This window comes from Cylas formicarius, unplaced genomic scaffold, assembly GCF_029955315.1.
Source record: "Cylas formicarius isolate icCylForm1 unplaced genomic scaffold, icCylForm1.1 PGA_scaffold_5__7_contigs__length_24384050, whole genome shotgun sequence".
NCBI lineage: Eukaryota > Metazoa > Arthropoda > Insecta > Coleoptera > Brentidae > Cylas > Cylas formicarius.
The window spans coordinates 18,838,276-18,862,613 of NW_026844341.1; the positions used below are offsets into that span (position 1 = coordinate 18,838,276).

General features: G+C 37.5%; 1 protein-coding gene across 2 annotated transcripts in view; it reads left to right on the forward strand.

Annotated features, from left to right (window-relative positions):
- The window catches only part of LOC132701903 (phosrestin-2-like), an 88,123-nt gene that overhangs the window by 29,240 nt on the left and 34,545 nt on the right, over window positions 1-24,338 (forward strand). For both annotated transcript variants that reach the window (XM_060670198.1, XM_060670199.1), the window contains exon 5: window positions 15,173-15,320. In XM_060670198.1, coding sequence (XP_060526181.1) covers window positions 15,173-15,320 — 148 coding nt within the window. The remainder of the gene's footprint in view (window positions 1-15,172; window positions 15,321-24,338) is intronic.

Genomic DNA, 24,338 nt, shown 5'->3' on the forward strand with positions numbered 1-24,338 from the left:
CCTCGTTTCCCGTAATGAGGGGAAATTTTCGTAACTTGACCCATATGCGTATACCAACCTGTCTTCATTATCGGTTTTATTAAAGACGATTATGTCGCGATAATACGATTTCAGCGGGGTGAGTGATGAGCCGCGTTACTTCAATAGAATATATTCGCGTCACCTGGCAACTGTAGCGTCGTAACGACGAGCAGATGGCCGCATATCGGAAACCTGTCCCTTTGACAAACGACCCCCTCGTTATTCAGATCAACTGACCCGTGTAAGGTTCTGTCCGCAATTTTTTGTTTCAGCAACGCGTCGATAATGATATCAAATTCTCCGTCGGCGCCGTCAATTTTTGACGGAATCCAAAGTTGCTTCTTTATCAACTTGTCACTTGTTAGGTTACAATATGGCATTCAAAACATTGTCGTACGTTGTCGCAAAGTTTTATCTAACCGGATTCGGCAGCGAGGTTCATTATGCATCCGGACCCGACTGCATATCGAGCTTGTTACGTTAGACGTCGACGCGGTGAAAAGTTTTATTGAATTTTGCGAAATGCTCGAAGAAAGCGTAATATATATTCGCACGTGCAACGAAATAAAGGAAATAAGAATGTAAAATGGTAAAGTATCTACGAGTTCCGACGAAACGCAGGAAAAGGAATGAAATTAATCCGCCATTCTTATCAACTTCGAAACCGTATAAAATTGAGTTCTGCCTAACTTATTTTAGTTGTTGGACGTATGTACCTCGATATAGAGTTAAAATTTTTAAACAACGAGAACCTTGATCGTTAATTTCGTAAAATTGCAACTCGTCTTTTGATAATTCACTGGTCTGCAAAGAAATTTTTTTTCTCTCCTTCTTGTTTTCATGCACGAATTCATCTTATTTTATGCTCTAAACACACAAAATAAGTACCACACGTAGGTTTTTAATTTAATATTTATTTCATCAAAAAACAATATTATTAAAGTATAAATTATTATAAGGAAATAAAAAAATATGGCGGCTTGAGTTTTACAGTAAATAGATTCCACTGTTTTAACCTTGATCCGAGTAACTGTGCCTTAGATTTTGAAAGTCCCAAGTCTCTAACAAGTCGCCTTGTTCAAGTAAATGAGGTTCTGCAGATGGACATGAAGATCCAGATAAAGTGTATGAAGATGAAGATGTACTACCAGAAAGAAAACTCGTTTGAGATTGTAGACCTGAAATATTTTTATTTTCACCCTCCTCATTAACTGGTGGAACTGGAGGTGGAGTGTCTTTATCACGATGCAGATAGGACGTTTGGATAAACAATCTTATCTCTATTTTTTTCGAGAATCCTCGTTTAGATGTCATGCAGAAATAACAATTATTCTCACGATTTTGAGGATCACTCCAAATCATTGGCACTGAAAACGGCATGGATTTGTTACTTTCTTCAAGCCAACCTCTCAATGTTTTTGAGTAGCTATTGCATCATACTTTTGGCAACCAACTTTAGCGCGCTCATCGATAGAAAATTCAAAATATAGCTTATAAGCTGTTTTAACCAGATCGGTCATGACATGTCGCTGTGTTTTTAGTATGAATTCCCCACAAATGTAGCAAAAAGAATCTGAGGAATTTTTACAAGTCCGTGGCATTTTGTAACCTAAAATCACATAAAATTAATTTTAAAACAACTTTCAAACTTCTATTTTATATTTATTGGCTCTACAACACATCAAATACTTAAATCCAATGTAGAGAACATGAAATTTGTGCAAACCTTACCAAAATATTTGATATAAAAGGTAAACAATTAAACGACAAGTTTTCACTGAACTGTTGTAGTGTCACAATGAGTACTGCGCATGCGCGTATCTACTACCATAAAAATCACCTTCGGCACTTCCCTCCTTTCTCTTACAACTCTCTGAAACTTATTTTGTATGTACATTTACTTTTTGTAACGTTGACGAATGAAAAAATTGAAGAAAAAAAAAAAACAAAATTTTGAAATATCGGCCAACGGAGATAGATTCAAAACGTTTGAATCATTATATTTATCATAAAATTTTTTAAAGAATGATTTCATTGCCAACCAGTGTAATTGCAAAATTACAGACGACAAACTTTGCCTAATTACAGTGCCGAGATGCTGAGCAAGTTACGAATTTTTGACCGACTTGGAACTTGTCGATATTATACGCGAAAACTTTCGTCCAAGGACCCCCAAAACTTCACTAACGATTTTCCCGACTACCGAGATGAAAAGAAGGGATCGAAAAGGATACCCGGAAAACTTTTATTGTGTGTTTAAGTGACTATATAGTAACGATCGATTTGTTTTTTTTTGCAACGGTTCTTCGCGTGTCAGCATTAAACATGCTCCCAAAATTGCAAGTTCATAAAATATGTAAAAAGCGAACGCATTAAAAATTCAACGGTACATTTGTAGGGGGTAAATGAATTCGATGGTCCTTGACCCGGATTTTGCGGGCTGCCGCTCACGCCTCCCGTTACGGATTTCGAGCGGATCGTCGCGCCTAATTCGTGGTCACCGAGCTGTTTCGTATTGACGATTAGGCGACGGGATCGGCTCTCTTTCTCTTATTGGTCCATGTCGCATTTTTCGTGCGGGCTCGCAGAACGCGTTTCTAAATTCATCTTTGGCAGTACAGCGATGTATAATGTACCGCGCAATCAAATTGTCTTGATAACATATCATTTGGCTGTAACTATTTTGTTTTTAGAATTTTCTGAGATGTAAGCCTGCATCATATTTTTTTAAATAGAACACCCTGTATATTATACATGCGTTTAATAGAATATCTTATTCCGATTATAATGATGTAACACACTTTATATTTGAGTCCACTCGTTTTTGATAAATAAAAATTGAATTATTGTCCAAGTCATTATTATTAAAATGGTTTTTCGCGAATTTAGCATCCGTGAAAGGAGTGATATGCTTCAAGTTTACTTTCTAAATAATAAAAGTGCAACCGTAGCTCGTCGTCAGTACATTAGATTTTATCCAGAGCGCGGTGCTCCTCTGAGACAGACACACATCCGGTTTCCTCTATTACGAGAGTACATGAAGAGAAGTATTTCTCAGGGATCAATCCACTGAGTTTTGAAAGAATATAAATGTAATGCATTTAAATTTTGAATAAATTCGAAATAAAAACCTAGGGGTACCAATCAATTAATGTAGGTGTGGTGTCAGATGGGCATACTTTGGTCCTCCTTACAATGGAACGGCGGAGCTATGGATTGGCCAGCCATCAGCCCCGACTAAACTTTAATTAATTTTTTCTTTTGGGGACACATAAAAAATCGCGTACACAGAACTCCTTGTAATAAGGTCGTGGAACTTAGGCACAGGATTTCAGAGGCAAACCATCATTTAAGAGACAATCCCAAAAAGTTACTAAATGCAAGACTGCAAGAATGTGTTGCGGAAAATGGTGCTCACATACAGCGGTATTTATGAAATTATATAAAATTTTTCCTATTTTTGCCAAATTGTCAAAAACGAGTGGACTATAATATAAAATGTGTTACATCATTGTAATCGGAATAAGATATTAACACATATATAATGTGATCAATTTAAAAATATATTATGTAGGCTTGTATGTCAGAAAATTGATTGAGTTTTTTTTATACGTCACTTTAAAAAAAATTTGGCTACTAACCCTTCATTTTGCTTTTGTTATCAAGACAAATTGAACGCACGGTATGCTGAACCGGGTGATGCTTTTAAATGAGGGCGCAGAACCCAACAACGATATCTACTGATGAGAATTAACAACACGTAGTATAGTTTTGATAATAATTAATAATTTAATTACTAATTCTGTCAAAGATTACAGAATAAACGACTACAAACACCACACGAGATATAATACATTAAAATAAAACTTTCAAAAGTCTGTAAAATGTGTGCAACCATTTTGAGTTAAAAGAGTTCTTAGTCCAGCAAAAGACAATTGACATATTTTTATAGATTTCCCTAAACTTAATTTTTTTTAGGCTACTCTAAAATATCCAATTATTCCCGTGCCGTATACCGTACGAGCTAGAGTAAAATTTAAAAAGCCGTCATGTGCAATAACGTTGAACCGATTAAACACAAACATTATTTTTTTACCCCCGAACCTGCCAAAAAATACCGGTATACGTTTCCCGCCCCGCCGTTAAAACAAGAGCGCCGAAACTCGTGCGATTGACAGATCCTCTATTCGTTACCGGCCCAAGTTCTAATTGAATATTACTTTGCACCCCTGTCGACTCTCGCCCTTTCCCCACCCGCTCAAGCGTACCGGCGAATTCGATTCGATTAACGAATTACGTCCGCTCTATAAATAAACGGAACCCTCCGTTGAGTGGCGGAGCTCCACCTGAGATGTAAAAAAAAAAAACGCAATCTCGGCCCGTTGCGCCAGTCCTCTGGGCTCATAAAATTGAGCTCCAAGCCCCTCTGGCACGCCATTGGTTGGGAGATGATTAGGAGTTATGATTTTCTAAACAGACCTTATATGCGTTGTCATCGAAAACTAAGGAAATTCATAGTAATAATAATAGTGATAATAATTATTCTTTAGTATATTTTTTATATAAAAACACCAAACAATATGCAGAGTTTCTCACCCTAATCGTTCGATACAAGTTTTTTTTTATTTTTATTTATTATTATTATTATTATTTACCACTATTTAAAGTAAAGGGTCTGCCTCTATCCTGAATCATTGGATTAATATTTTTGTGGCATCAAGACATCATTCATTCATTCATCAATTTCGACTCTTTATAGGCTTATGACACCACGAAATTTACAGATAAACTTTTCATCAATACCTAACAAAACTGTGTTAGATTTGTTGCTTTATAGATGTTTATTCCCGTTTTAATCATAACTGTGTTGTTTTTAGCATCGACATAATAAGTTTTCTCCAAGCGCAGGTATAGTAAATTACGACAAAATCATTCCAAAAGTAGTTTTAAACTCAAACCACACTTTTGTTGCTGGTACCGGCAATGATTAGGGGGGATGTGTCGTCAGTATACATGATGGTTATGATGATAAAAGCAAAGGTATTGGAACAACACTTACCCTTGCGGGACACTCAGATTTATTTTAATCAGCGCTGGTCACTGGAATATATATTTTTAATGATCAAATTTGACTTCCCAGTACGAACAAGATTGCTTTCGTAAAATCGTCGGTAGGCGCGGCAAGTTCGTAGCGCTTGGCGCGAAGCAGCTTGTTATTTTAAAGAGCAGGCGCTTCGCGGTTTCTTGTCCTAGAGAGATGCAATGGTTTTTCTCTCGTGCTCCTCCAGACCACTATGAAACTTGGGCAAAATCGATGTAATTTTAGGATGCATACACCCTGTATAAATCTTTTACGTCTCGCTGAACTTTAAAGTGACGGCCAACTTTGATAAATGTTGTAATTTGTACAAATAACAGTTATTTGCAATTTTTTTTTGGAACTCTTTCGATACAGTTTACGATACTGTTTAAACCAAATTATTCATTTTTTATAACTTTTTATTAACGGCTAATAATTTAATCACGAAAACGGCAATTTTCGGTTTTTTTTTGATTTTTTGTCCATAATCGACACACCCTGTGCATAATTAAAAAAATGCCGGAAATAGAGGTTTTGGCCCTGAATCTCAAACGTCGGGGGGTCGGGGGGTCCAGAAATATTAAAAAAAAAATAAAAATCATGTTTGCAGGGGCCCAAGAAAAAAATCAATTCTCGTAAACCGTTCACGCCATGAAAAAAATTTGGAAACGAGAAGATCCGCAAGGTCAAGTTCTATCAATCTTTATTCCTTATAATTTTCAAAAATGTACAGGGTTGGGCCGGTATTCGCAAAAAACTGAAAATTGGGGTCTCCTAAAAATGATAATTGATAACTAGAAGACTGTGCTTCAGTTGTCAGTTTCTTTACCGTGGTCATATAGTCCGTATGGATAGCCAAAACCTTTGTATTTTATTTAAGGTTTTCATTTATTGTACAGCGTGTTTAAGATATTCCGAGCTATATAAGTCTACACCCACATTTAAACTGTTAAATTTGGCCGCCATGAAGAATCGGGAAATAATTTTTAAAAATTTTTGAAAATAACTAGGTTATTTTGGCGTCCAGAAAAAAATATTTTCTCAAAAACTATTACCCCGGTCGATAAAATTCTTCACCCAAAAGACGCGAAATATGCGGTACTATAACTTTAATTTCAAATATTTTTTCGATTATTTACACGGTTTTTCGATTATAGACAAAAATATAAAAGATCCTGAAATTTGTTCTTTTCCAGAGTAAATTATTTGCCGTAAATCAAAATTTGTAGAATATATGGCTAATTGGTTTAAACTATATTATAGGCCGCATCAAGAACTACAATTTTTGTATTTACGGTTTTCGTCTATCGCATATGCTGTTCGTCCTCAATCTAAAAGCGATTCGAATACGAAAATTTTTTGTACAGATTTTAACATTTATCAAAGTTTGTCGTGACTTTGAAATTCCGCGACAAGTAAAAGACGCTTTATTCAGAGTGTGTACACAATTAAATTACATAGATTTTTCCGAAAATTCCATAGTGATCCGTGCGTTCTTCTAGCACAAGAAACCGCGAAGCGGCTCATTTTAGAAATAAAAAGCTGCTTCGCGCGAGTTGCGACTAACTTGCCACGTCCAGTGACGAGTTTTCGAAAGCAATCTTGTCTATGTCTGTCTTGTCTTCTTGAACCACCTTGAGGGTCGGTCCTCTCGCATCGAACCTTACCAGTTGTCAACGAATTTTGAACAAGAGGAAGGGCCGAAATTCGCGTCGACGAAACCCAATAACCCAAATAAAACACTCGTCTGGCGCGGGTAATTACGTTTCGAAGGAAAAATAAATTCCATCCCGAGCATAAATGAGAGTTGATTTTTTGCGCCCCCGGACGACCACCCCGTCCCGGACCCCTTAAAGGCACTAGATTACATTTACCCGACGCTTCAACGCGAATCGTACGCTTTTGGGGTTTCAAATATTGACTCCGGGATCGATAGCTCTTTCATCGACGATGGCGACCTTTGAGAGGCCGCAAATCGTAAGTCGAAAGCCGGGTTTAAAGGTCCCACCCGATTAAATTATTCGATACATACGTACGAAATGGCGCGCTCAGTAGTGTGACTACGATCGGCCGTAGCGTGATGTAACGCGCGCAATATTCCATTAACTTTTTTAATTTCGATTTAATTCCGCAGCTTAATTGCTGCAAAAAAAAACACGCGCCCGGACATCTTTTTCTCCGAGCACCCACGGCCTGGGCAGATAAAAGAAAACAAAACCCTCGACCCTCTAATTGCTTTTCTTTTGTGTCTCGATGTCGACCGGTAATCCCCGTTGCATCTCCTCGCGTCGCATCGTCGACCGTTAAAGGGAAAACTTTGCGGAAATACATCCGCCATTGTTCTCGTAACTTTTTAATATTCCAGAAGAAGGTGGCACCCCGAAACACAAGACCATTGCCTCGATCAATTATTTCCTAACTTGCGATAAGATCGGTCCCTTCCCCGCAAGCCCCTGTTTGCGTTTTTCACCCCTCATGCACTATTAACGCTTTTGTTGATTTAGGTCGTAAAGTCCGTTCCAATTAGCTTTATCGCCCAATTTGCCGAAAATAGATAATGTCGGTGGCCGCTCCACGTTTCCGCACTTAGCTGACGTCGAACGTCGTTAAGATCACGTCCGAAGTACCTCACGGCACCATACTTGGATCCGCATTAGCCGTGTATGTATGCGAGGTCGGGTTGGGCTCATAGACTTGGACAGATTCTCGTTTAGTACTCTTTTTTATTCTACTTGATCTAGAATTCTTAATAAGAATATTATATAAATCTTACTTTCTACAAAACTTCTGGTTTCCTCCTGCGTCGGTTTTTGCTGAGTCGAAACCCTGTTGGCTTCTTCAGAGCTTGTCTGAAACTGGCTCGTATTTTACTCTGTACCTGCTTATATATTGTTTGAGGGGGGGTGGAGCTAAGTGAGGGACATAAACACCAGGTAGAGACCTGAGTCGCGGTTAAGATTGTTATAGACTCTCGGATTTTTCATTATTAGAAGAACTGATTACATGCAAGAATTTTAGTTGTTTAGTGAGTGTGTTCGGCAACAGCTGATGAGTTTATTTGTATTAGTCGTAAGGCTATTAAGGTTGTCGCGTTATTTGAGTCTAGTTGATATTTTTCGTCCGGTCTCTCCGATGTATTCTTTGCGGCATATACATGGAATGCTGCAAACTCCTGGCATCTCAAATGGAATTTTGTCTTTGACGGACCTGAGAGATTTTTGGACAAGTGATAAATCTGGTTTTGACGTTATACTTCTTTAGAACTTTTGATATGTGGTCAGTGATGTTTTGAATGTAAGGAAGGACCGCAGTGACAACTGTGGGATTGCTTTCGACCTCGTTGTTATTATAAGGTTGTGGTGAAGTGTATTTCTTGATGGAACGATGGAAGAGCAGAGGTAAGGTGTTTTAGTTCTGGGTTCAGTGACTCGGGCTGAGATAGTTTCACGGCTCTGTAAACAAGAGAGTTGATAAGCGATGATTTTTGGGCCGGATGGTAATGTGACCATGCAAAGGTTTTCTATAAACACAATAACCCAATGTTAAGTCTGATTTTCTATTGATGAGAATATCTAAGAATGGGAGGTTATTTTTAGTTTCTAATTCAATGCTGAGACGTAGGTTAGAATGTATAGAGCTTAAATGTCCAAGAAAATCTATTAGGAATTCTTGACTATGAGGCCAAATAACAAAAGTATCATCGACGTAGTGTTTTCATAATTTTGGTTTTAGATGAAAGGTGTCTAATCTTTCAGCGTAGAATTTAAACGCCTTACCTCTGTTCTTCCAATCTTTCCACTACCGGAATAATTGACATATATAGTTCACCACTGCTACTTAGCCTTGAAACTGAGCCTCCGTTTGTTACCGGAAGATTGCGGGTCCAAATGTCACCGATCAAAAATTTTCCAAAAACATAACGTCAGAACCAAATTTTCCCCACTACCGGTCACATATATATTTGTTTTCAGGTCTACTGCATTCCGTGCGGCTGTAGTAAACAGTTCAAACAATAACAACTAGGCTAAAAGCATAACGGAAATCAGTCAGACTTCAGCGTATAACACCATCGGCATTTGAACTGAGGTGACTTATACTTGATGAATATCCATTTAACAAAATAAATAAGAACTGAAACTTCAGATTTTCACGAAATTATGACATTTAATAAAGACACGGTGTTGTCGAAACAATTGTCACGTGAATATATATGATTTCGTGTTATTACACTGTGCAGCCCGAGTCGTAGCCCTCGACCACACCCTCCAACACACTTAATAGGGCTCTCGTCGTAGAATGCTCAGCCCTAAGGCCAAACTTTGTCCTGATTCTGCTGAATTCGTTATGAGAAAAATATGTTCCCGACAAGCATTTTACATTTAAGGTGAGAAGGTTTGGTTCCAGATTTTTGGACTTTAATATATTTGCAATGATGTCGAGAGTTTCAGGAATAGGAACTTTGGTAATGAGGGATTCTACCTCGAAACTAACTAAAATATCTTGTGTATCTAATGTAATGCTTTTAAATTGTTCAATGAAGCGAAATGAAAACCGACGCAGGAGGAAACCAGAGGTTTTGTAAAAAGTATTGCAGTAGCCCGTGGAAGTTTCTTTGAAAAATACATAACCCATATTAACAGTAACTCATTATTTAGGGTTATCCCTATTAATAATATTTATACATTTATACTTTCAATGTGGTTTTTGAGTATCTTTAAGCTTTCCTTGAACGTTTCTTTATTTTTTGTCTTTGGCTCTCTGGTACCTCTTTTACTTGTATTCTATTTGTACATTTCCAGGTCAGTTGTTGTGTTTGTACGTGTGCCAGTGTCGATTGTACTTCTAGATTCTTCCTTAAAATGATGTTGTATGATTCCTAACAATTTTCGCTTTTCTCTTAATTATACTCGATATCTCAGGCATTTTTCAAAATATTTATTAAGTACAACATCCACAGGTAATAAGACAAAGTTTAATCAATAAATACAATTTGTCACTATCCTGATATAAATAATAATTTTCAACTTCGTGGAAGTCCCAGAAGAATTCAACACTGTTTTTCTTACGATGTGATGACCGCAACACGACCTGCTATTGCCTATGTGGTTAGTTTTGGTTAGTTTACCCCGCCAGTTGTTATATTGCAAAGGTGAAGAAAACTTTTCCGTATTTAAAAAGTTGAGGTTCAAGTCCGGTTTGATCTTATTTACACATTTGGAATCGTAAACCAGTCATTGTCATATAGTGGGCGCAGATCATGGAAGTGACACAATAACTGTTTAGTCGATGCTAAACGTCATTTTTCTCATTTAGAAACCAAAAAATTCTCATAATTCATAATTGATATCCCTAAAGCATGTCCTTAATAATGTTAAGGTTTAATTTAAAGGCGCAGTTTCAATAAAAGCCGAGCAAATAATATTGAGAACATCAGAGAATCGACTAGATCACTAAGGGGGCAGTGAAAATAGGGTTCAGACAAACCATCGACGACGCCTTTAAAAGAAATAACGTGAACGCGGGAAACTGTAATATTTCGATAGATTTGCCTCCCATTTCGAACGCTAAAAATGTTCAAATATATCACGGCCATTTTTCATCGCAATGCGGCGCCCGTCTGGCATTAAGCCCGGTTAAAAGCCGAATTGATACGCGTTGCTCTAAAACAATTCCTTCGTCTAAAAATGGCGCCTTTTATTCCTTTTTAATTACGTCTCGTTTGAGCGCATCTTTGGGCGGCGCCCTTTGAAAATCGCCCTTTGAAAAACTCCTTTGATAATTCCGTTTCAAAGTGTTTCCGTAAAACAGTAGCGAAAAAAATGCCGCCCCCACGGTAGCGAAACAAAAAAACTGACGGTAAACGGCTAGGAGGCTTATATTATTCGAAGCTTATCAATTATGGATGCAATACTAGGAGCTGGAAGCTTTCGCTTCGGATGGACGGATTACATATTTATAAGGAAAAAGTTTTCGGAATTTCGAGAGGCCCAGGCCGCCGCCCCCTTCGCTCGGATGAACTTCACTTGAGTCAAATTGAATTTCGTTCTCCGGAATTCGATTTAAAGAGAGTCAGTTTGAGGTTCCACGTATAGGGTGACCCCTTTATGTCGGGAAGCTTTAAGGTTGTTCGGAAAGTCATTTCGTTTTTTCCCGTCAGAGGACTTAATTACGTTTTTTCGAAACCAACTTCACACTTAAGCCGCATAACCATTATATGTCTTGAGAGCTGATATTGCAAGGCTTGTGTGTGAAAAAGTTCTATTAATTCTACGCAGTAGTTTTTGGTTGGTGCCCTTTTAAATATGGAGAGCAATAAGCAGCATTTTCGTCATATTTTACTTTTTTACTTCAGAAAAGGTAAAAATGCTGTCCAAGCGAGAAAAAAATTGACGGATGTGTATGGAGAAGGCGTGTTAACAGTACGCCAGTGCCAGAACTGGTTTGCAAAATTTCGATCCGGCAATTTTGATGTCGAAGATGCACCACGGTCTGGAAGGCCGGTCGAAGCTGACAAAGATGCGATAAAGGCATTAGTTGATGCAAATCGGCGAATAACCACACGAGAGATCGGTGAGAGATTAAATTTGTCGAATTCGACTGTTTATGGCCATTTGAAAGGCATGGGCTTAACCTCGAAGCTCGATGTGTGGGTGCCCCATGTCCTTACGGAGCGAAATTTGTGTCGTCGCGTTGACGTGTGTGATTCGCTCCTCAAACGTCAAGAAAATGATCCATTTTTGAAGCGGATTATTACTGGGGACGAAAAATGGGTTGTATACAACAATGTTAAACGCAAGAGGTCATGGAGCAGAAAAGATGAACCGGCTCAAAGCGTGTCAAAAGCCAACATTCACCAAAAAAAGGTGATGCTCTCCGTTTGGTGGGATGTCAAAGGAATCGTTTTTTTTGAGCTTTTGCCGGAGAATACAACGGTTAATTCAGAAGTCTATTGTCATCAACTGGACAAATTGAATGATTCACTTAAAGAGAAGAGGCCCGAATTAATCAACAGGAAGGGTGTAGTGTTCCACCAGGATAATACGAGACCTCACACAAGTTTGGTCACTCGCCAAAAACTTTTACAGCTTGAATGGGACGTACTGCAACATCCACCATATTCTCCAGATCTGGCGCCTTCCGACTACTATTTGTTCCGGTCCCTGCAAAATTTTTTGGATGGCAAAACCTTTACCTCAAATGAAGATGTCAAAAACCACCTGAACCAGTTTTTTGCCAGCAAGGACCAAAACTTTTATGAGAGGGGAATTATGTTACTGCCAGAAAGATGGCAAAAGGTGTTGGACCAGAATGGCCAATATATAATTAATAAAATATTTATTCATTATATGAAAACTGTCTTTCATGTTCCCCAAAAAAAACGAAATGACTTTCCGAACAACCCAATACTTTGTCTCGAGTATGACGTTTGCAGATTCATAAATTTCAAATTTTCCTACAAATATTAGAAACATTTTATTAATTTCGGAACTTCTAAAAGCTTGTTTTGCAACAGGACTGACTCTGACATTCGAGCAGCTGTAGTTCTTCGGTTGCCGAACAAACCAGCACATTTGCGACTTCGAAACTGTAGTCGCAACTCCCAAAGAAAAACGTATAAGATCCCAAGTTTTAACCGTCTCCGTCTCAAAGGTATTGGCTTCAATATTTCCGGACTTCTGCGGCGACATAACGAAGTTTGTCGGCAAGTCGTTTGTCGAAGTTACCTAGAGAAGAAAAAGCCACGTCCCCAGTATAATCGGAAAAGCTCGTTATAACGGCTTTATTTCGTCTTTTCTTCGCTCTAACTCTGCAAAAAATCCCGGAGTTTCGGTACAAATTAGATCAGCTGATTCTCCTTTTTGGGGAGCGCGCTATGCGATGATACGTTTATTATGAATCGATCGTGTTTCACTGACGCGAAACACAGGGTGCTGCACGATCGCTCTGAAGTTTAGGGTACTGGCATGGAATTTATTTATTTATTTACTGACAATTTAGGTTGTATACAGTACAAAGTACCAAAAAAAGCATCCTCGTTGTATGTTAGAAAGATGAATATAGCATGTTGCAAAGTGATATAATAATATAAAGTTTACATTTTGATTAGAGTGTTCTATGTCGTATTAAAACCTAGAAAATATTTCCTCACCTGCTTTTAAATATCGACATCAAGAAAGCAGTTATGTTGGTTCGGTACTGGTCTATATCTCTGTCTCATGCGTTCTGCCTTGGTATTCGTAGGTTAATCTTTGATAAGAGGTAAGTAGAGTCAACGAAAGTTTACTATGAACAAACGCATAGTACAATGTAAGAAGAGATTTGGGGTTTTCAAAATCTATTTGATTATGATTATTTTGACAGTATTGTTCCAAGCGCAGAAGGCCTTCTTGGAGATTTCTATCTTCGTGTATATATTCAAGTCGTCGACGAAGAGTAGTATTTTACAACGTTTAAAACATTTTTGTATTGAATTATTATATATTATAAAAAACAAAGGGCCAAGATGACTGACCTGTGGTACACCGGACGTGATGTCAAAAAACTCCGCTTTATATCCATCGACTGTCACTCTTCCTTTTCTATCACTAAGACAATCTAATCTTTTCGGCCCCAACTCCGACCTCTGCAAACCTAGTCGACAATATTTGGTGGTCTATCATGTCGAATGCCTCACTAAAGTCGGTGTCGAATACGTCAACCTCTCCTTTATTGTCAATTGTCCTTGTTAAAAATTCAGAGAAACTCAATAAGTTTGTTTCGAGAGACCTCCTTTAGGAAACATTTTTTAAGGTTTTTCGGTGTGCTGGAATATGGTCAACTGACAGCCAGACGTTTAACGAAAAATATTTTATATTTTCAACTATTCTCTGAAGCTGAAGGCAGGAATATGGACTCATCTAGTGAAGACGATATTCCACTCGCTCTTCTGAAGAAATGGACATGAACAACGGAAGTCTCTAATTCTTCTTTCAATGTTTCCATCTTACAAATTTCTCTTTTGCCACTATGCAACGAAATAGTTTCTAAAATAGTGGCAAGAAAGCAAGAGGCAGTATAATTAACCAGTTCTCCCTACAAAAACGATTTAGAAGAAAGAAGAAAACGATATTCAAGAGAAACTTAGGTTTGACAAATCCACTCCTAAAAGTTCAAGAGGATAAAGAGTCTTGGTACTGTGCCATGTGTGAAAGAAATACTGTCATAGACATGATCCGTTGCCTGAAATGTAAAGTGCGGCATGATGCCAAATGTGCAAAGGTCTCTCAGAAAGTGCAAAGATATGTTTGTACTATTTGCGTTTAAGTAAACTGTTTTAAAATTAGCGTAAAAAATAATTATTGTTTTTTATATTCAGTCCAATTTAGGACACAACCTTTAAACACATTTTATTTTTCCAGAAAATGTATGATTTATAATTTATTTTTTAATATTGCGTTTTCTTTTTGGTATTACATATAATTGGTATAATATTCTGGTATATTTACATTTGCTTAAAATTGTGCTGAATAAAAACAAAAATTGAGAGGTGGTCCAAATTAGTCTCCTTTACCCTATTGTTTTAAAACTAATATAGACAGGAAAATTAGACTTAATCTCGCGAATTGGTACATTTTGTTCAACGATTTTGTCTATTATGTTGATTGATCTGTCATTGTATCCGCATGATTACATATCAGAGTCCAATTCCAGTCTATTTCTGATAAGTAGGTATTTAAATCGTCAAAATTAGTTTTATTAAAAATATATATTCTTTTGTCAAGAAGTTTAAGGAGCTTAGCGCAAGACACAGACCAGATTCTTGTAAATTTGTTACAGCATCTCTGTTGCAGAGAATTAAATCCAATGTCCTATTAATATTATTATTATTAATGATTATATTGCATAAATCCGAGATATGAAAATGTGTCGATTATTTCTGAAAATTTGTTCCCGGATTGAATTGCTTCTAAAAACGATTCGTTGGGAATTAATTGCCAACTTACCGCGGACATGTTGAAATCTCCAACGAACAGGACGGATCTCTCAAGTAGAATGCCATTAGGATAATCGGATGTCACTTTTTCCTTGCAGGACGCTCTCATCCGACGGCTGGGCCCTAACTCCTATCCGTTCACGATGGAAATCACTCCGCTAGCGCCACCTAGCGTGCAACTGGTACCCGCCAAAGAATATAACGGAGCACCTATCGGTACGAGTTACGACGTCCGAGCTTACCTGGGTAAGTTGCCACAGTCTAGAGTAACTATAATGTTTTGATGGTGATGATGTGATGATGGTGAAACTTATATCTTTTTTTCAATGTCTGTCCATTCTCGGTGTCTCGTCTGTAGAATTGAGGTGGCTGGGGGGTCGACAAGTATTTAAAAAAAAAACCGCGTGTGCAAGGGTCCAAGTACAAAATCGTTTCTCGAAAACCGTTTACCAAACCGAAACAAATCTTGAACGGAAAGACTTAGAAGATTCGGCTCCAATAACTCTTATTCTTCACAATTTTTCAAGAATGTATTCGAAAAAACTGAAAAATGGGTTCCCCTATTAATGAAATTAGGTTACAACCAAAAGAATATATTTAAGACGTCGGTTCCTTTTACATGACAACATAGCATAAATAGCTAAAACTTTTGTATTTAAGGTTTTAATCTATTATACAGGGTGTTAGCGATATTCCGTGTAATAATAAAAAAACGTAATAGGTGCCCTAAATTTGCACATACCAGCTTAAGCTTTTATAAATAAATAGATGTCCAGATGCAAAATATTTCTTAAAAATTAAAAACAAAATTTTGGTTTTTTTGGTTTCCGCAAAAAAAGTATTTTCTCCCAAACTTTTAACACAGACAGACGCGGAAGATCCAGAACTATAACTTTTATTTCAAGCGTTTTTTCGATTATACACAGGGTTTTTGAATTATGGGCAAAAATGTTAAAGACCCTGAAAATTGTCCCCTTCCAAAGTAAATTATTAGCCGTAAAACAAAATTCATAAAAAATATATTAAATTTGTTGAAACAACATTATAGGCCACGTCAAGAGCTACAATTTCTGTATTAACGCCTTTCGTCTCTCACATAGGCTACTCGAGATATTTGAATAAATCCATGAAAATCGCTATTCCTCGCACTTCATCTAGACGCGATGACATCGCTTACTATTACGTGCTTTCAGAAAATGTTCACCCCATTGAAAAAATTCATATACCAGGAAAAGTGGGAGACCCAGGGCTAGAACCTCTATAACGAATATTGGTTGAATTATGTACAGGGTATGTCGATTATGGGCAGAAAATCTAAAAGTTATTGGCGATAAATGAACAACTGTCAACGATGGAATCATTTCCTTTGAACCCAAGCATAAAAAAATACTTTCTTGTTCTGAAACTATTTATTTTGTTGCACTTAAGAATATATTACATGTGTCAAAAAAAAAACTCGAAAAATCCAAAAAAAATACTGGTGCGTAAACGAACCACTGGGAAAAAACATTAAATAATGTTTTCTTGGCACATAAGATGAAACATATAATGTATACGTAAATATACAAAAGAAAGTTCAAATTCGACAGAAAACAACTAAAAGTAGATTGTTTTCCGAATAGAACCTGATTTGATACAAAAAAAACCCATAATATTTCATGGTGCGTGACCGCGCCACTGGTAACACCCGGTTTTAGTTTTGGTGATATTTTACACAGCATGAAGTCTGTAAATGCACATTACACTTATTACAAACATAAATTGTGCGGCTTTGGCAGATTCTACATCTCCTTCCGGCTTTATTAGCATGAACAATTTTAGTTTTATCAGTTTTTAAAAGTCGCAAAGCAATGTAAGTTTTAAAATCAAAACTTCGTCATCAAAAAACATAAAACATATTTCAAGCGGAGTTTTTCCAGAAAGCCTATTTTTTAGTTTCTCACATGATCTAAATTTACCGGTTATAGGTGTGTGAGTGTACTCAATCTGACCTTTCTTCCATCTGACAGTAGAAGCAAGCCTGTCGTTTGAATTTCAGGGTTTCATCATCTGATGAGTCCCATTCAAGTTCAGTAGTTGATGAATTACAGGACTGTTGAAGGACCGCTGTATCATTCGGTGTATGTAACTAACTGGAAAGTTCCAACTATATCAGTTGGTTCCCCAAACTCTTGTAGATTTATGTTATCGTAAATCCAAATAATACTTACGACTTTCATTGTTATTGTCTTCATCAATCACGATCTCCTCCATAGCCGCCTCTAATTCCTTTTGAGTCAAATACCTCGGAAATGCCATATTTTACGAACTGTGACGTTCACTGCACAAGGCACAAACTAATACTAAAGAACACGCTAATTGTTGGATGCTTATTCTACACGCGCTGACTTGTCTAGACTTGCAATAACAAAGTTTTGTTTCACATATAAAACCTTTACACATAAATTAGCGATTTGTTCGGTTTTATGTCCTTTAGTAGTGATAATAATAAAATTTCTAAATGGATGTGCAAAAATATTTCCAGTATTAACGCACCATTGGGACAAAATGGGTTAATTGTGTCGAGAGAAAGTATCAGGTTTCGGCACTCGATGTACAAATATTGATATTTAAGAAAGTTTGCGGTATCTTTGAAATTCTGCGAGACGTGCAAGACACTTTATACAGGGTGCATAGTGATCCGCAGGAGCACGATAGAAAAACGATGCGTCCCTCTAGGACAAAATACGAAGCCGCGTAGCGACGATATTACGAAAGCACTTTTGTTCTGTTGTGTTTTAAGAACACTTAAAAATATATGGTTTTGCGGCAGCGGGAGGGAAGGAGTTGCACCCGGTATACTACAGCTGAAAAAGGATAAAAGGGTTTTGCCATTTTGACGTCTCTCAACAATTTATAGGATCCCTTGTGTAAATGCGGCCCTCCCCGAGTACCTTTCCGAAACGCACGGTTCTATATATACATCATCATATTTTCGGGTCTCGCGCGTTTCAAAAAAAAAAGAGGGGACGTCACGCGCGATAAATTTCAACACCTCCAACACATGTAATCCCGATTATGGCCGATCGGAAAAACCGGCGAAGGTCGTAATATCGTCGAGGATCGATGGCGAATCGCCGGGGGCACTCAATTTCGCCGACCGCTACTCAATCACCACCGCACACGCACCCGACTTTACCAGCCCTGTCGCGATTACAAGTGTTGTTTTGTCGACTTCGTTTGGCGCCTTTGTCGCTTCTGATTCGCCGCCCGTCGTTCGTTTGTTTTCGTCTGACCTCAGAATAAACCCAAACAGAAGTGACGAAGAACGTCTGGTGTCACGCTTCACCGTGGTCTAAGTCACCTGATAGGTAAAGACAAAATTCCTATTCTGGGAATTTCAAGAAAGGGTCAGGTAGTAGAGAGTCCAAGCTACCTCTCAACAATGGGAAACTAACTGAAACTGGCTCGCATTTTACTCTGTACCTGCTTTTATATGAATGATTCCCATATTGGTGACAGGTAGAGACCTGAGTCGGTAGAAGAATTGATTACGTGCAAGAATATTAGTTTTATTGAACAAAATTTTATATCCGGTTTCGACCGACGCAGGAGGAATCCAGAAGTTTTGTAAAAAGATCTTTGATCCGGTCTCTCCAATGTGGTTTTTTGCCGCATATGCATGTAATGTTATAAACTTCTGGCATCTCAAATGGAATTTTGTCTTCGACGGATTGAATTTATTTAGAGATTTTTGGACAGAGTGGTAAATCTGGTTTTCACGTTGTATTTATTTAGAACTTTTGATATGTGGTCAGTGATGTTTTTAATCTAAGGACGGACAACAGTGGCAAGTGTGGGATTGCTTTCGGTTTTCATTGCTATTGGCCCAAAAATCATCGTTTATCAACTCTCTTGTTTGCAGAGCCGTAAAACTCTCTCAGTTCGAGTCATTGAACCCAGAATTAAAACATAACATAACCTCTGGTCTTCTCTCTAAGAAGTTTCACATTGAAGCGTTCCATCACAAAATACACTTCATCACAACCTTCCAATAGCAATGAAACCGAAAGCAATTCCACACTTGCCACTGCGGTCGTTATATTCAAAACAAATATCAAAATTTCCAAAGAAATATAACGTCAACCACTTGTTCAAGAACCTCTCAAAATCTTCGATCCGTCAAAGACAAAATTCCGTTTGAGATGTCAGGATTTTACAGCATTCCATATGCGGCAAAGACTACATTGGAAAGACCGGACGAAAAATATCAACTAGGCTCAAAGAACACGAAAGAGACTTAATAAACTCGTCAGCATTTGCCGATCACGAAACCGGACATAAAATTTCATTCCTGATTATTCCTGAGTTCGAGTCACCAAAATCCGACGCAAGAGGAATCCAGAAGTTTTATAAAAATGAGAAAGTTCTTACGTATTTGGCTTTACCGCCCTAACTTTAGTTGTAATTTAGTGTTTTTTGAGAGTGGAGAGCCTTTTAGATTGTGATTTTTTTATCACATAAAGTGAATTAATGTGGACTCAAGTTATTTCATAGTATTTTGGCATTGTCGTGGCAACTCCATCAGGTATGTAAATTTTATTTTTTAGTTACTTAAAAAGGGTAACGTAAAAAATCTCATCTCATCTGAAAAAATCATCATTTTCTACTCTATTTTGCAAAATCAGACAGAAGTTGCAAGCTGTCAACAGGACCGAGCAAAAATATGTGCATAAAGTATTAATACAAGGAAAACGAGTAGTAGAAAATGCGCCATTATAAATTGGACAATTATCCGAGGAGGCTCAAGAGGCCAGAAATAAAAACCTAAGGAAGTATCGTGAAGATTTCTCTCGAAAGTTTTCTCGTGTAAAAACAATGGAAGATGTTTTCAATAGACTTCTTGTATCGAAGATAATGACTTTAAGATTGCTTCGGAGTTAAGTGAGAGCGATTCAGAATAATAATGAGTTAGTAGTCCTTAAACTTACCTTAATTAGTAATAACTAAATTCGGAGGACTAATCAGTAAGTAGTCCTTAAGTTTACCTTAATTAGAAATACTTAAATGTATATTAGTTTTTCTGGTGACAATAAATATATATTACATATTGAATCGCATTATCTTTATTACAATCATAAGGGAGGTAGCGAGAAGGGTCAAGATTTAAACTACCCTCCAGATTCCTAAGAAATGTGTGACAATTAAGAATCTTTGTTTCTCAACATAACCCTTATAATTAATCTTCCTCCCATAGGTCTTTATTTTTATTACTTATTGCAACGGTTTAAAAACATTCACTATAGTTTTTTCAGAAGGCATTTTTTTTGTCAAATTAGCCAAATGTCAGCCGCCATCTTGTAAATGACATTTTTTTGAGCATATTAGGGATCAGAGAGCTTGTTAAACCGCGGATATCAATATCGTTAGCAACTGCGGTACGACGTCGTCCCTTTTGAGCAAGGGCATTCAGACCTGTCAATCTATAATGATACAGACAATACATTGGGGACCAATATGCAAAATGCAAGGTCCCGGAAAGCAGGGGTCAGCCAGATCAACAAGGTGAAGCACCCTTTTGAGAAAGTAATGGGTGTTTTTTTTCGATGTATAGAACTTTAAGTTCGCATTACTGTTCAAGATGGCTACCAATTTAACAGCTGTCAAGTGATTTATTCTCAGTTTGGTTTGGCAATTCATCATGAATAGACTCACGCCTGAACAACGCTTGTAGATTCGTCGAATGGGCCCAAAACGAGATTGTCGTTGTTCCCGATTTTCATAAGCGAATTTTGTTTAGCGATAAAGCGCACTTCTGGTTGAAAGGCTGCGTCAACAAACAAAACTGCCGCATTTCGAGCGAAGCTAATCCTCAAGTGTATGTCGAAACACCGTTACATCCAGAAAAACTGACTGTTTGGTGCGCTTTATGGGCCGGTGGAATCATTGGTCCGTACTTCTTCAAAAACGATGATGGCCAGAACGTTACAGTCAATGGTGAACGGTATAGAGCTATGACTACTAACTCTTTCATTCCTGAATTGAATGTCCAGGAGATGTGGTTTCAACAAGACGGAGCAATATGTCACACAGCTCGTGCCACAATCGATTTATTGAAAGACACGTTTGGTGACCGCCTAATTTCTAATTTTTCGTTAATGCTTGGGTTAACATGGATTAAGATGTGAAATTTATCGAACCTCATTGCGAGTTGCGTATGAAAACGAGACATGCAATGAAATCTACTGTCATACGGCAAGGAAACCCCGCGTGGAAATGGAGCTGGTTGACATTTCCTAGGATTTACTGTTTGTTGTTTTACTGCGACCGTCGACGGGAACGCTCGGCACGCGAGGCCCGAGAAGATAATAACGTGAATACCGACCGAACGGATCAGAATTTAATAATAAACATGCCCGTCGGGTGGAGAAAAACGTTTCTCTTCCGCCGGTGGGTTCGCGCGACCCATTTATCGATTGTGTTTCGCTTTCCCTTTCTTCGCGACTGCTCCCGACGTTTATGGAAATGGATTTTCCTTGTCGCTCTAAGCGATCGTCTTCTGTTTTACTCGCCGCCGCCCGGAGGAGAATTAACCTTAAATATAGAAAAGACATCGTAACCCGTTCCATTATGCATGGGCTTAAACAAACACTACACCTATACGTCGTTGGAAATGCAGACTTATCGCGACCCTCTTCCGTAACGCATTGTCGTCGGTTCGACACTAACCGGGAGACAAAGGTCGCAGTTTCTCGATACGTTACGAAGGATTTTCCTCTATTGGTTTAATCCGGTCGCTTTGGTTCGCAGCTCGATGGTTTCCTCCGTTTATTGTTCCAAAGAAGCTGAGCAAAAGCGTATACGGGATAAACTGTTTTTTTAATTAAATTTTGTTATTTGTATAGGAGTTTCGAATACATCCATTATATATAGCTGATTTAATTAAACTGTAATGTTTTCGTTCGTGATTCGTGAAAAATTATGCCCAATAGAAATTCAACAGATTTAATTACCGTTATAGATGGACCAGAATTATAGTGCTTGTACAACCGACCCCGTCATCAAAATAAAAAATCCCGCGTGCAAGGGTCTACAAAGAAGTTTTTGAAAAACCGTTTACGAGACGAAAAAGTTCTTGGACCAGAAGACGCAGAGGATACGGCTCCATAAACTTTTATTCTTGACAATTTTTCAAAAATATACAGGGTGCGCCGCAAATTCAAAAAAACTGAAAATTGGCAATAATTTAAAATCTGTGTATTATATGTCAGTTTCTTTTACATAACGATATAGTCCGTATAGACAGCTAAAACTTGAATTTAAGGTTTTTAAGAGGTATTTTCTCGAAAACTATTTTAAGTTTTACTTGCGGCTTTTTTTTGGATTATGTACAGGGTATCGATTATACGTAAAAAAAGACAGAGATTCTGAAAATTGCCGTTTTCGTGGGTAAATTATTAGCCGTAGGTAATCGATTCACAACATCAAAGGGCCTACTACAAGGATGCCCTACATCAACAACGTTGTTTAAAATCTATCTTGAGAGGACGCTAACACAATGGAAAAGAAAATGTCAAGGTATGGGAGTCACAGTACCCGACGACCACTTATACACCCTAAGCTTTGCCGACGACCAGGTGGTCATAGCCCAGGATGAAGACGACTTGAGTTACATGCTCAGAAAGCTGAAAGAGGAATATGAGAAGGTAGGTTTGGAAATAAACTTCGAAAAGACAGAATATCTAACAACAAAAGAAGGGGAAATCGAAGATTTAGAAATAGATGAAAACACAACCGTAAAAGCAACAGACAAATTTAAATACTTAGGGTGTATAATAACAAAAGATGGATCAACAGAAGAAGAAATCAAATCTAGACTAGGTCAGGGTAGGACATGTATAAAACAACTGAACTCCATTATATGGAACAAGAAATTAACAAAGAAAACAAAAACAACAATATTTAAGACAATAGTAGAAAGTATAATTACATACGGAGCAGAAACCTGGCTATTGAACAAAAAGAACAAATCTAAAGTAACCGCCGTCGAAATGGAATATTGGAGAAGGTGTTGCCAACGAACACGCATGGATAGAATACGTAACGCAGAAATCAAAAGGCAAATGAATGTAGAAAAAGACTTATTAACTACAATAGCAGAAAAACAGCTTAAATGGTATGGTCATGTCAGACGAAGTGACGATAGACGGTGGATAAAGAAAATCACAGAGTGGAGCCCTATGGGACGTAGAAAGAGAGGAAGACCCAGAAGATCGTGGAGGGATGAAATAGATGAAGCCATGGAGGAAAGGGGGTTGGAAGACGGAGATTGGAATGACAAACATGAATGGAGAGTCTGGTTGAGAGAGGGAAAACGGCGCGAGCTGTAACAAACCCCATATATATGATGTGATGTCCTTGTGTTTCTCAGTGCGCCATGATGTTAATAATTCTATGCGGTTCCACGGCAACTGATGGATATTGTTGCTCAGTTATATATATATATATATATATATATATATATATATATATATATATATATATATATATATATATATATATATATATATATATATATATATATATATATATATATATATATATATAGGTAAATGAAAGACTATAAAACATGGGATAATTTGGTTTAAACAGTATGGAGATAGAGTTTCAAGTTTCGTCTATCATACAGGGTGCGCTAGATATTTGAAAAAATATAATTGGGAATCGCTATTATTTGTAAAAAAATTTGAATTTGCCGTAACTTTGAAGTTCGCTGAGATGTGAAAGATGCTTCATACAGGATGCATGCACAATAAAATTACATTGATTTCGAGAAAGTTCCATAGTGGTCCGCAGGAGCACGATAGAAAAACGATGCGTCCCTTTACCACAAGGAACTGCGAAGCTCTTTCTTTTTAAAAGAAAAAGCTGCTTCGCGCTAGGCGCTATGAACTTGCCCCGCCCAGCGACGATTTTCCGAAAGCAATCTTCTTTTTATTGCTGCTCCTACTTTCCCTTCTGAATTTTTTCTAAAATTGTAAACATTCAAAACAATTTGTTAAGCATCCGAAGACAACTAGATCTGTTTTTTTATTTGCTGAGGTATTCTTATGAAGTACCTTTATCTATCGCGAATATAATCTATAATCCTAAAAAAAACTGTTGTTGTTTACAAATCGAAGAACTATGTAGAAGGCACAAAAATACAAGAAGAATGTTGTTAATCGACAGGCACACAAGACAAAAATGATTATTTTCAAACTTACCTGTGAGATAAATAGAGTA